Source organism: Fukomys damarensis, unplaced genomic scaffold (genome assembly GCF_012274545.1).
Source record: "Fukomys damarensis isolate Sample0158 unplaced genomic scaffold, DMR_v1.0_HiC HiC_scaffold_5, whole genome shotgun sequence".
Lineage (NCBI taxonomy): Eukaryota > Metazoa > Chordata > Mammalia > Rodentia > Bathyergidae > Fukomys > Fukomys damarensis.
The window spans coordinates 82,238,912-82,251,605 of NW_022900917.1; the positions used below are offsets into that span (position 1 = coordinate 82,238,912).

General features: G+C 37.4%; 1 protein-coding gene across 20 annotated transcripts in view; it reads right to left on the reverse strand.

Annotated features, from left to right (window-relative positions):
- Ptk2 (protein tyrosine kinase 2) overlaps window positions 1–12,694 on the reverse strand; it is a 265,206-nt gene that overhangs the window by 207,012 nt on the left and 45,500 nt on the right. For all 20 annotated transcript variants that reach the window (XM_033760874.1, XM_033760884.1, XM_033760882.1 and 17 more), the window contains one exon: window positions 7,909–8,135. In XM_033760874.1, coding sequence (XP_033616765.1) covers window positions 7,909–8,135 — 227 coding nt within the window. The remainder of the gene's footprint in view (window positions 1–7,908; window positions 8,136–12,694) is intronic.

Consider the following 12,694-nt stretch of genomic DNA (forward strand, 5'->3'; position numbering starts at 1 on the left):
TATATATAAATTGAATTTTGGGAAACTTTAATGGTGCAGCCAACTTTGGAAAAAGTCATCCCAATTTACTGTGTTGAGTTGGCATTGTACAGAAATGGATGACCATATTGGTCTAGAAATGTTAATATATTTTTATTTTTATTTTTTAATTTTTTTCCATGTGTACAAGGGTAACACATCGTACTAAATATGGAAGGTCATATCTACATGGGTTTGATTACAGAAACTAATAAAGTATTCTCTAAATAATGAAAAAAAGAATAAGATAAGACTATAAGAGACATTGCCTTTTCTCTTTTACTTTCCTTTTTAGTTTTATTTTAGGATTCCCTATTTTTAATGCTCATACAGAGATTTCTTTAACTGAAATACCGAATAGTTTCTTTGGGGTGAAAAACTATAATAGCACACAGGATCCTAATGAGATAATTAATAATGTGAAATAGGAAGTAAAGGGCTAAAGGTGTAGGGAAAGTGGGAAGGGTGGAGGAAAGGTAATAAGGGAGAGAAAAAAAATATGAGAAACTGAAAAAATGGAAATAAAGTGTTTGTAAATGGAGAGGGGAGGAGGGGGTGAAGGGAGGGCAGGGACAAGGGAAAAATGAGAATCAAGACCTATTATGTAAAGGTACAGAATCCCAATGATGAATGTAACTATATTGTATACCTAGATTGTACCAATTAACTCAATAAAAAGAAAAAAAATAAATAAAATAAAAGTTTACTGCTAAAAATGCAGTAAAAATGATAATCATTTGAGTCATCAGTGAGTCCTAATTCTTTTGCTCATGGAGATCTCACCTAGATGCTAATGGCTATTGACTCCTCCTATTGGTGATTACTGAAGTTTGGGGAGGCTGTGGAAATTTCTTAAAATAAAGGCAACAATGAAGTTTGCAATAGCAATTGACTCTTCCTTTCATAAAAAATTTCTCTGCAACATGGGATGATGCTTGGCAGTATTTTACTTGTACACCAACTTTGAATCAATCTCAAAATCTGCCATTGTGCTTTTCTAAATTCTTTGTTATCATTTTAACAATGTGAATATCATCTTCACCAGGATTTTCTTCCAAGACACTACTTTCTTTACTCATTAATAAGCAACTGCTCACCCATTAAATTTTCATCAAGAGATTATCACAATTTAGTCACAAGTTAGGCCCTAATTCTAACTCTAGTTTTTTGTTAATTCCAACACATCTGCAGTTCTTCTTCTACTCAAGTTCTGAACCCCTCAAAGTCATTCATGATAGCTAGAACCAATCTTACAATCCTCTATTAATGATATTCTGACCTCTTCCTGTGTTCATCACAAATTCTTAATGACATCTAGAATAGTGGAACCTTTCCAAAAGAATTTCCATTTACTTTGGCAAAATCCATAAGAGGCATCACCATCTATGGCAAGGTTGTTTTACAAAATAAAGTGGATTTCTTAAATAAGAAGACTTTGAAGTCAAAATTACTCTTTAAACCCTCTGCCGCTGCATAATGAATATCGTGTTGGCAAACATGAAAACAGTAAGTTTTACATCTCCACTGGAACTCACCAGCTACACTGTAATGAGCACTAATATTTTGAAGGAATCTTTTTTATTTTTTGAGCAGTAGGTCTCAAGAATGGCCTTAAATTATTCAGTAAACCATGTTGTAAACAGATATGCTATCATTCAGGCCTTACTGCTCCATTTGAAGAGCACAAGCAGAGTAGATTTAGAATAATTCTTAAGGGTCTTAAAATATTTAAAATGGTAAATGAGTACTGACACCAACCTAACTTCACCAGTTACATTAGGCCTAACAATTCAGTCTATGCTTTGAAGCCAAGCACTGACTTCTCTCTAGCTATGAGACTCCTAGAGGGCATCTTCTTCCAAGAGAAAGCTGTTTCATCCACACTGATAAAAGCATAGCCATCTTCAACTGCTATATAACTGTTAACTATATATGTTATATATAACTGTTAACTATATATATTATATAGTTATATATCTGTTATATAACAGATATAGCTACATCTGAAGCTGGGCATGATGGCGCATGCCTGTAATCCAAGCACTTGGGAGGCTGAGGCAGGAGGATTGCTGTGAGCTCGAGACCAGCCTGGGCTACATAGTGAGTTCCAGGTCAGTCTCAACTACATGGTGAGACCCTGTCTCAAAAAACCAAAACAAACAAACAAACAACAACAACAAAACAGAATATAGCTAGATCTGGAAAACTTGCAGCTTCTACATTGGTACATGCTGCTTCAGCTTACAGAGGTAGTTGCTTTCCTTAAACCTCAGAATTAACCTGTTAGCTTCAAATTTTTCTTCTGTGGCTTCCTCATCGCTCTCAATCTTCATAAAATTGAAGAAAGCTAATAGAAGAGAACTGAATTAGAAACGAAGCAAGGACCTTGCTCTAGATTGGCCTTTAGCTTCAGAGAATGTTGTGCTAAGTCTGATTATCGATCCTGACCACTGAAACTTTTTCCAGCAATTTAAGGCTGTTTCATCTGCTTATCATTCATGTGTTTATTGGAGTAGCAATATTTCTTTCCTTCCACAACTTTTCCTTTGCATTCACAACTTGGCTTTTGACATGGGACCTCTCAATCTCAGCTTTTGACAAGCCCGCCTCATGAAGCCTTATCATTTCTAGCTTAAAGTGATTTAAAGTGACAGACATGCAACTCTTCTTTCATCTAAATGCTTAAGAGACCATTATAGGGTTGTTAATTGGCACAGCATCAATACTCCCATCTCAGGAACTAGGGAAACTGGTGGGAAGGGGCCAGTTGGCAAAGCAGTCAGGACACAAATTTATTAAGTCTACAATCTTACAAGGGCACATGTAATTACAATAGTAACATCAAAGATCGCTGAACATAGATCACCATAAAAAATATACTAATGATTTTAAAAGTCTGAAATATTGTGAGAATTAGCAAAATGTGACAGACATGAACAAGTAATGTTGAAAAAAATGGTGCCAAGAACACTTGTTCAGCACAAGATTAACACAAACTTTTAATTTTTCTTTTTTAGAAGTATTATCTGTGGGCTGGGGATTTAGCTCAATGGTTCTGGTGCCTGCAAGCACATGGGCCCAATTCAATCCCCAGTGCAGGGAGAAAACAAAAGCCAGGTGTGTTGCACACCTGTAATCCTGGCACACTGGAGGCTGAGGCAGGAGGAATGCTGTGTTTGAGAACAGTCTGGGCTACATAGTGAGCTCCAGGTCAGTCTCAACTATATAGTGAGACCCTGTCTCAAAAAACCAAAACAGTATTACCTGTGAAGTGCAATAAAGCAAGACATAATAATGAATTAAGAGGCCAGGGATTTAGCTTAGTTGTTCTGCCACCTGCCTTGAAAGCATAAGGTTCAGAGTTCACTCCCCCCATATCCCCCTCCCCGCAAAAAGAAGTAAACCTATATAGCATGACAGCCATGCAGCACCAAGGTTGTAAATAAGATTGACCCATGAGTCAGGGTACCAGTAAGGAACAGGCAGAACAGTGGGTTAAATCTCAGTTGTAGCTGTAAGAGACAACAACAAAGTTAAGAGAAGTACAGGGAGATGACACTGGGTGGTGTGATTATGAGCCTCAGCCTTAAGCATCATTCCAAGTGATAGACCTTCTGGGCTCTGGGCTTACTTTCCATAGTCCATTATCATTTTTTCCAGTGAGAGCTTCTACACACTATTTCTCTGGATGTACCTCCATTCCTAATTTTCTTGAATGATAATCTATATGCTAACAGAGGTAGACATTATTTTCTTGAGCCTTTTGAAGATGCTGTTCTGATATTTTCTTGCACCTGGGATTGCTTATGAAAAGTTATCCAACATGCCTTTCTCTAAGAAATTCTCCATTGGGTAGAATAAGGAATTTTCTTTTAAGTCATTATTAAGTATCACCACGATGTCTCTGGATGATCTATCTTAACACTGTACTGCCTGAGAAACATTGTACAACCTGGGTTAATCTTGGCTCTTCTGGAATAATCCTACACTTACCTCCAGAGCAGCCTGAAGGATGGTACTGACACTTGGCCAAAGCTCGGACCAAGATAAGTGATGTTTGCAACCACATTAACAGTCTGGCAGCACTATTTAGTGACCATTACTGGATTTATGATTTGTACATTTTTTGGTAATGCACATGGTTTGGATAACTGCACAAGTAAGGCTGTGGTTAAGCAGGTGCAGAGTGCCTATGTGACCATCTCAAAGAGGCAGGGAAGCTTCCTCATAATGAGGTGCTGCACATGAAGCCAGTGGTGGTCTTCAATTTGGAGAAAAAGTATGTCCAAGACCCAGAAGCTTGCACCTGGTATCACTAGATCTGTGAAATGACTGTCATTATACTATTGTGGCTATACTTGGTACTCTGTCTGTAAACTGTGGAATTCTGAACTTTTTCATCAACCAAATATTCAAACTAATTAGCACATATACATAAAAGGAGTAAAAATTTATTTATTGAAACATGAGAAATGAAAATCCCTATAATGAACGATTATAATAAACCAGGTGTTTTCCTGGGAAGAAATGTCTAATCTCTTCAAAAGTTTTAGTTCTTCTGATGCAAATTGTCTTTGAGATACTTTCTATGGAACACAACTGTCCAGTAAAAACAGCATGTAAGGCACATAAATAATATCAAAATATCTAGTCACGTTAAAGAGAGTAAAAAGAAACAAATTCAATTCTTAATGTTTATTTATCCAACTATGTACCAAAAGTATTTTTAATATACAATCATACAAAAGTATTGTCATTTTTGCACTTTTTTAAACACTACACTATGTTTGTGAAATCTGGTGTGTGTGTGTGTGTGTGTGTGTGTGTGTGTGTGTGTGTGTGTGTGTGTGTGTGTGTGTATTCTTTTTTGGGGGGGGTTCCAAGGATCGAACTCGGACCCTTTGCTGGACCCACTGAGCTAAATCCCCAGCCCTAAATCTGGAGTATATTTTTACACCTTCAGCCCATGCAATTCACATTAAGCCACATTCAAGTGCTCAATAACAAACAAGCCCAAAACAAAGGGCAGTACTGCTATAACTGCTGATCTAATTATTCAGTAATTTTGGACAGTAACAAGCCATATTTTTTCAGGAATGGCTGGCATGGATTCTCCTTTGCTACTATTAAATGTTCTGCTTTTTTCTTCTGAGACATTATACTTATATTCTTAACTTACTCCACTTTTGTTCTGGAGTCTTAAGTGCTCAAATTCTTTGTTTCTTCTACTTTATTCTTTCTTGATGATATGTTAGTCTATCTAAAAGTTTCCTTTGATACCATTTGGAAGACAAATGTTATGGATATGTTCTTTAGTACTATTTTGTGCAGATATGCAGATCCATCAATTTAAAATAGAAATACTGCATTTTCAAATATTATCACATTAGCCAGGCATGGTGGTGCATGCCTGTAATCCTAGCACTCAGGAAACTGAGACAGGAAGATTGCTGTGAGTTCGAGAGCAGCCTGGGCTATATAATGAGTTCTAGGGCAGGCTGAACTACATAGTGAGACCCTGTCTCAAAAAAAAAAAAGAAAAAATCATGTTGAAGCATTTAATGGAAGTGAATGATAATATATCCAATCTTCCATCACAGTGATCCAGCGTATTTCAGATTTCATGCTATCTAAGGAGAGGGCCATGGTAAATTCTATGCCAATTGTGACTTTTCTGCCTCAAGATGAAAATCAACTGATATGGGTAATTAAACTTCAACATTTATCAGTTACTTTGAAATAAAACAGCCTGCTTTTCTGTTACAGAGATTTGGTCATGTTGACATTCACAAAAGTTTGATACATATGTTTACATAACCCAAGCATCTGTATCTGAGTTATTTTTAATGTCAGTTAAAGTCTGGCCAGTCTCCAATATCCACTAGACCTCTCCAGCGCAGTACGCTTCTCAAATTCAGAAAATATGATATTAAAACCACGGCAGAGTGGTTTCAAAGCCTTGGAAGGATAAATTTCCTGATAAAATAATTCTTGAATATCTGTTAAATGCCTTGTCAAATTCATCATCTTTAAAAAGTTTCCCTCCTATATAAATACTCAAAAGTTTATTAAGGCTAATACAATTATTAAAAGAGTTTTCTCATTCATTATATCTGAATGACATATAATATCTAGAATACTCACTTAGAACCTTCCCATAAAGTTACAGCTACAAGCTTTCTTCTAATATAAATTACCTAACATTACAGAAATATCTAACATTACAGGAGGACAGACACTTGTGGGAAGGCCTTTCTACCAAGTGATTGTGTGCATGAGAATAGATGTGAAACACGGAACTAGAAAAAAGCAAGGGAAAAAAAAAGCATATAAAGTTTGTTTTAAAAATACTGTACTTTCAATTTTTACATAAATAGATATTAATATATATTTTTCCATCTTGAATCACCATCCTTTTAATAATCTACCTGACTAGTCTATCAATATTGACTTGGTACAAATGTAACAGAAAATGATATATAATTCATATTAAAGATTTTATAGCTGCTCCGGGCATGGTGGCGCATGCCTGTAATACCAGCATTTGGAAGGCTGAGGCAGGAGGATCACTGTGAGTTCAAGACCAGCCTGGACTACATAGTGAGTTCCTGGTCAATCTCAACTACATAGTGAGACCTTGTCTCAAAAGCTCCCCCCCCAAAAAATATATATATGGCCTTAAATCTAAATTCTACCAATCTCTATTTTGCTTGAAACAATAAAAGCATTTAAATTAAAGGACAGCAAGTCAATATTTCTTTATTGTAAAAAGAAAGGGAAAAAAATGACATAAATAAGCTTCTTCATCACTGGTCACTTCTGCTCCCTACAGATGAATAGACTAGCGGAGGGGGAACCAGAAGCTGGTGTTTGCCAGCACTTGAGCGAAATTAATGCTTTCTGAAAATGTACACACTGAGTTCAGTTTTTTTAAATAACTGTTACCTGCTCACTCCTGATTTTTAGAAACAGGCCCTCAAGCTATATGCCCACTGCTTTTTCCCACAAGTCACCAGTTCTCATACCTCTCCCAAACCAAAGAAAGCCCTTTGCAATGCTAACTCCTCCACTTACTAGGTACAGTATGTCTTCAGGCTTCCAAACACCTGGGACAACCTCCAAAGAAGCACTTACTGAACTGTGCTATCATTAAGATCATGATTGTCACCTCCACCGCTATCCCCAAACCTGTGAACTTGAAGGAACAAAAGCAAGGACTTTAAAGGGACTGTGTTATGATATGGATACTAAATGTCACTCCCAAGGTCCATATTTGATCCATAAGGTGGTGCTATTGAGAGGTGCCATAGATCTTTAGGAGGGGGAGCCTAAAGGGAGGTTCTTAGGTCATGGAAGGACATACTCTTGAAAAGAAGTGTAGGACCCTAGTCTCTTTCTCTTCCTTTTTTTCTTATGAGGTGAAAGGAGAGTAATTTGCTCTGCCATGCACTCTTGCCATGCTATGTTGCCTTGCCAGAGGCCAAAGCAATGGAGTCACTCAGTAATGGACTGGAACCTCCAAAACAGTGAGCCAAAATAAACCTTTTCTGTTTATAGACTAATTACCATTTCATTATAGTAATGGAAAGCTCACTCTTACACAACACTTTTACAACCCTAGAATTTAGCACAGCGTTCAATATATATCATATAGTCAAGAGTTTCTAAACAAAAAAATTCTATCCGGAGTTAAACAAACACTAAAAATTACACCCAGAAAATCAGTTTCTTATACGTATTAGGGGCTATGTTGCTGTTTCCTTGCACTCTTCCATGATTTGAAATTTTTAAAAAGGAAGGAAGAACAAGTCAATGCCACTGTATAACTAAAATATGAGTCAGCTGTTATTTTCCTAAGAACTTAGACGTCACATAAAAGGAAATACTTACCCTGACATCAGTTGCATCTCCATGCCTGATAATACTGGCCCAGGTGGTTGGCTCACTATTGCTTTCAAAATAATGAAAGACTTTTAATACTCGCTCCATCGCACCAGGGGAACGTTCCATGCCAGTACCCAGGTGAGTCTTAGCACTCGAATTTGGTGTATGATTCAAGTTTGGGTCAAGGTAAGCAGCCGCCATTATTTTGCTAGGTGCTAGGTATCTGTCATATTCTGTTGAGAGAGAAAAATAATTTTCAGTGCATAATATTTTATATCTACTAACTACCATATGATTTTGGTATTTCTATTATCAACACTGTTCTCATGATGTACCACATGCAAAAGGAGACTGAGGAGGACAGGGACCTAACCTATCAAAATAATCACTGCCCTCCACCAAGGACATGATTTACAGTAGAATAACAAATATTTGTTTGCTGCCTACTTCAGAGAAAAAAGTTCTTTCTTCATGAGTTGACTTAATAAATATTTGGCAATGGCAATTATAATCAAAACAAAGACCTTCTACTTAGTCAAATCATTGCTTAACAAGAGAATCAGACACAGCAACTGAAAACAAAACCAAAAGCGCATAAAAAAGTACATTATTTTCAAGTATGGCAGGGAATAGTTAGAACAAGATTAAATTCCTACTAAGAAAAGTCCTCAAATCCAGATTTTAAAAACAAAATACAGATGATGATTCTGGCTCAAAACAGAGACATTTTGAGGCAACAGAGTGACACAGATGGAGAGAAGACCTGATTCCTTACAGCTGACTCTTCCCACAGGGCTTGGCAGCCCAGCGCCTAAGAGCCAGAAGTCAAGAAAAGGCACTAGGTAAGAGAGGCACCATGGAGGCTTCGGGCAGCAAGGGGCCAGTTAAGCTGGTGAAGAAAAGGAGAGCAGAGACTGAGTCCAGTCCTGAACTCCAGCCAAGAGAGAGCCTCTTAAAGGCACAGTGAAGGGCAGTTCAAAGGATCCAGGAAGTAGATCTCAGAGTCCAAGACACATCACAATAAGAACAACAGGACACAGAATCGATAGTGGAGGTCTCCTAACACCTGGAGCATAGTCTCTGCTCAGAATCATTCCATTATGGGCAGGATTCAGTGACCAGGTTCCACCTTCTGCAAGGAAAAGGATCAATGCTCCACATAAAAATATGGTAGCAACAAAGTATGAATGATATTATTTCGATCCAAAATGTCTTCCATTTAAGTAAAATACAGAATAAAACAGGTATGACAGTATGGTGGGTGTAGGAGGGACCCACAGACCAAGTCAAAAGAGAAAAACAAGGAAAAAAATGTACCATATATTATAGGGGAAAAAGCTAACTCAATGCATTCAGAAACTTTTTTTAAAATGTGGAAAAAAAAAAGGATAGGGAAATAAGCAAAAGACATGAATAAACAGTATAACATGAGTCAGCAAGAACATGGAAAACTGAAACCTTTATATGTTGCTGGTATAATGTAAAATGGCATAGTTTGGCAGCTCCTAAAAAAAGGTTAAACAGTCACCATATGACCCAACAAGTTTGCTAGTAGAAATACCTGAAAGATTAGAAATGTATATGCAAATAAAAGCTTATATGTGAATGTTCATAGCAGCATTATTTGTAAAAGTCACAAAGTAAAACTAATCCAATGTTCACCAGTGGACGAACTGGATAAAGAAGGCATGGTGTACCCACAGCAAGAAAAGGATCAAAGTACTGGTGTATGCTACAACACAATGAATTCAGAGAAAATTATTCTGTGGAAACCAGGCATAAAAGGTCACAAATTATATGAGTCCATTTATATACACATAGGGAATATGCAAATCTACAAAGACAGAAAGCAAATAACTAGCTGCCAGGGATAGATTAGAAGGAGCTGGAAATGATAGGTAATAGGAAAAGAGTTCCTTTGGGGGGTGACAGACATGTTCTAGAATCAAGACAGTCTTGATGGGTGTATGAAATTAATTTTTTAAAAAGACTTCAATTGTACACTCTGAAGTAGTTAAAATGGTAAATTGTACATTATGGGAACTTTATTTTAATAAAAATATGTACATACAAAAAACTGCTGAATGATTTTTAATAGGTGGGGGAACAGGCCTAACAGTTGGCAAAAGCACGAGGAAACAAGAATTCTCATACACTGCTAGTGGGAATTCTAATTGATATAGTTCATAGAGCGGTATTTGGCAACACCTAATAAAACTACACATGCTTTTTACCTCTACTTATTCAGCAATTCCAGTACTAGGAATTATGCCAAAGATTACTGCTCTGGACTCAAAGTCTATAACTAAAACTCCTACACTGATACCCATTCCTCAGTGAGATGACAGTAGGATACAGGTTCTATGGGAATTAATCCAGATGAGATGTCTTAATAGAGGGGCCTCCATGAAAGTATACTCATGAGAGCAACAGAGAGAGCATCCTTCGTTCCTCCACAACCTTACAACCTTGTATCTACAACCTGAAGAGGGCCCTCATTATACTAGAAACCTGAATCAAGAACTTAGTCTCTCTTATTTATAAGCTACCCAGTTGATGTCTTTTCTTGATAGCAGTCCAAGCTGATTAAGACATACTTAGAACAACATGACAATGCATATGCAAAAGGTTATTCACTGCAGGCAAAGTAACAGAAAACACCTAAATGCCTATATACAAGAAAATAACTGAATAAACTATGCTACATTCTCACAATGAAGTATTATGACTCTTGAGCAGAGAGGCAAGAAAGGAAAGAGGAAGATAACTACCTATATATAAGTATGATTTACAGGACATACATTAAGTTCAAAACCCAAAAGATAAGGGAAAGCCATGGTGCACCTTTTGTATAAAAAGAAAAAGGAAATAAGAAAGTATAAATGTATCAATTTGCATGTGGCCAAAAAGTCCCACAAAATAGAAAGACGATCGGTGAGACAAATGGGATGGGTAGAACCAAGATGGACAAGGGGAAAATGGGGAAAGTAGAGGGGATGACACTTTTGCACACACCCTGGATGCAGCCTTCTAACAGCTGACACGAGAGATTAGCAAACTTGCTGATTTTGATTTAGACATTACCTCCAAGAGGAGAATAACATTATTTTCAAAAGTCCACATAATAAAGGTACAGGATCCCAGTAATGAATGTAACTGTACTGTCTACCTAGAATGTACCAATAAATTAAAAAAAAAAAAAAGTCCACATAAAATATTTACTAGAATGTTGCCAAATAGTGGGTCAAAGAGCAAGACTGAATAAATATTAAAGATCTAAAATTATTCAGCTAGATAACAACAATACTAGATATTCAATTACCTGGAAATTAAGTGATGCATTTCAAATAATTCATCAATCAAAGAGAAACTGGAAGCACTTTCAATAGAAAGATATAGTGAAATACAATACCAACATTGTGCATGTAGACAGAACTGTGGTTAATGTCCATACATTTAAATGCATAAATTGGAAGATTAAAAATCTAAGTATCCGCATCTAGCAAAACAATTTAGAAGATGAAAAAAAAGTTGTATCTTTCAGAAAAATAATAAAACTGATATACCTTTAACAAAGCTAAGGATAAAAAGGCAAGAGAAAATAATACTATTTAGAATGAAGAAAAACAAGCAATAAGAATACTAAAATAAGGCTGCCTGCCTGAGATCACCCGGCGGGTGCGCGACCTCCCGGACTGCGCGACAAAGACCCAGCAAGGACCCAAAGACCCCGGAAGGGGTCTCTTCAGCTGCCTGCCTGCCTGAGATCACCTGGCGGGTGCGCGACCTCCTGGACTGTGCGACAACAGACCCAGTAAGGAAGGTAGCCACGCGGGCGCCCTTGAAACACCCCCACGACCTTCCCCCCACCGTTCTCAAACCTCCTGATTGGGCCAGTCCTTAGACCAACTCTGCAGAGACATAGGTTGTCATGAAGGGTAGTTTTCTGAGCTCCCAACTTTGAACATCTTTAAAGAAAGGGCAGGGGAAATCTGTAATAGAACTGAGTGGAGTTCAACCCCGAGGGTAGGGAAACTCAAGTTAGGCCTTACAGACTGTGTTCAGTCTCAGTCGTGGGGAACTGCCATTGGCTAGCTGAGAGCAGGGGATTCGGTTCTGCATATGGCTGTACATGTGGTATAATATGAGACCAGAGACAGTCTGAAAGAGGCTCTTCAAATACTTTTTTTTTTCCTCTCTCTTTTTTCTTTTCCTCATTCCACCCTAAAATTTCTTTCTTTTTTCTGTCCTCTCTCTCCAACTCAGTCTCTTGCTCCACCATATTGTCCCTCATCTCCCTTTTTATTCCGGCTCCTGAATATCTCAGACTTCTTCTTTTATTATTTTTTGTTTTTAGGAGGGGTTTCTCTTTATGTTCTTTTCTCCAGTCATTTTACCTCACTCATGGCTCTGTACCTTCAAGGGAAGGCAAGCGCCTGTTAATTGTTAATGGGATATATTCTTGTCCTTATTCCTGCACTCTCTCTATGCCCCCTGAAGTTAATAGCTTTGTAAAGATAGTAAGGTAATGCTACAACCTCTGGATTCACTTCAAACCTGCTCTAAATCTTTCACTTATCTAATCCTCTCGTTCTAAGTCTAACCCCCCATCCTAAATGATAAAGATGCTATATTGAAAAGCATATTCACTGCAAACATACTATGGGCTGCTTCTTGAAATTAATTTAATTCACATGAGTTAAAGGTGATACATGAATGACTACCACAAGTGGTCAGTTTGCAAGCTGTGCCTGGTCCTATTGGGCTGCTGAATGTATCAATTGGGATAAAG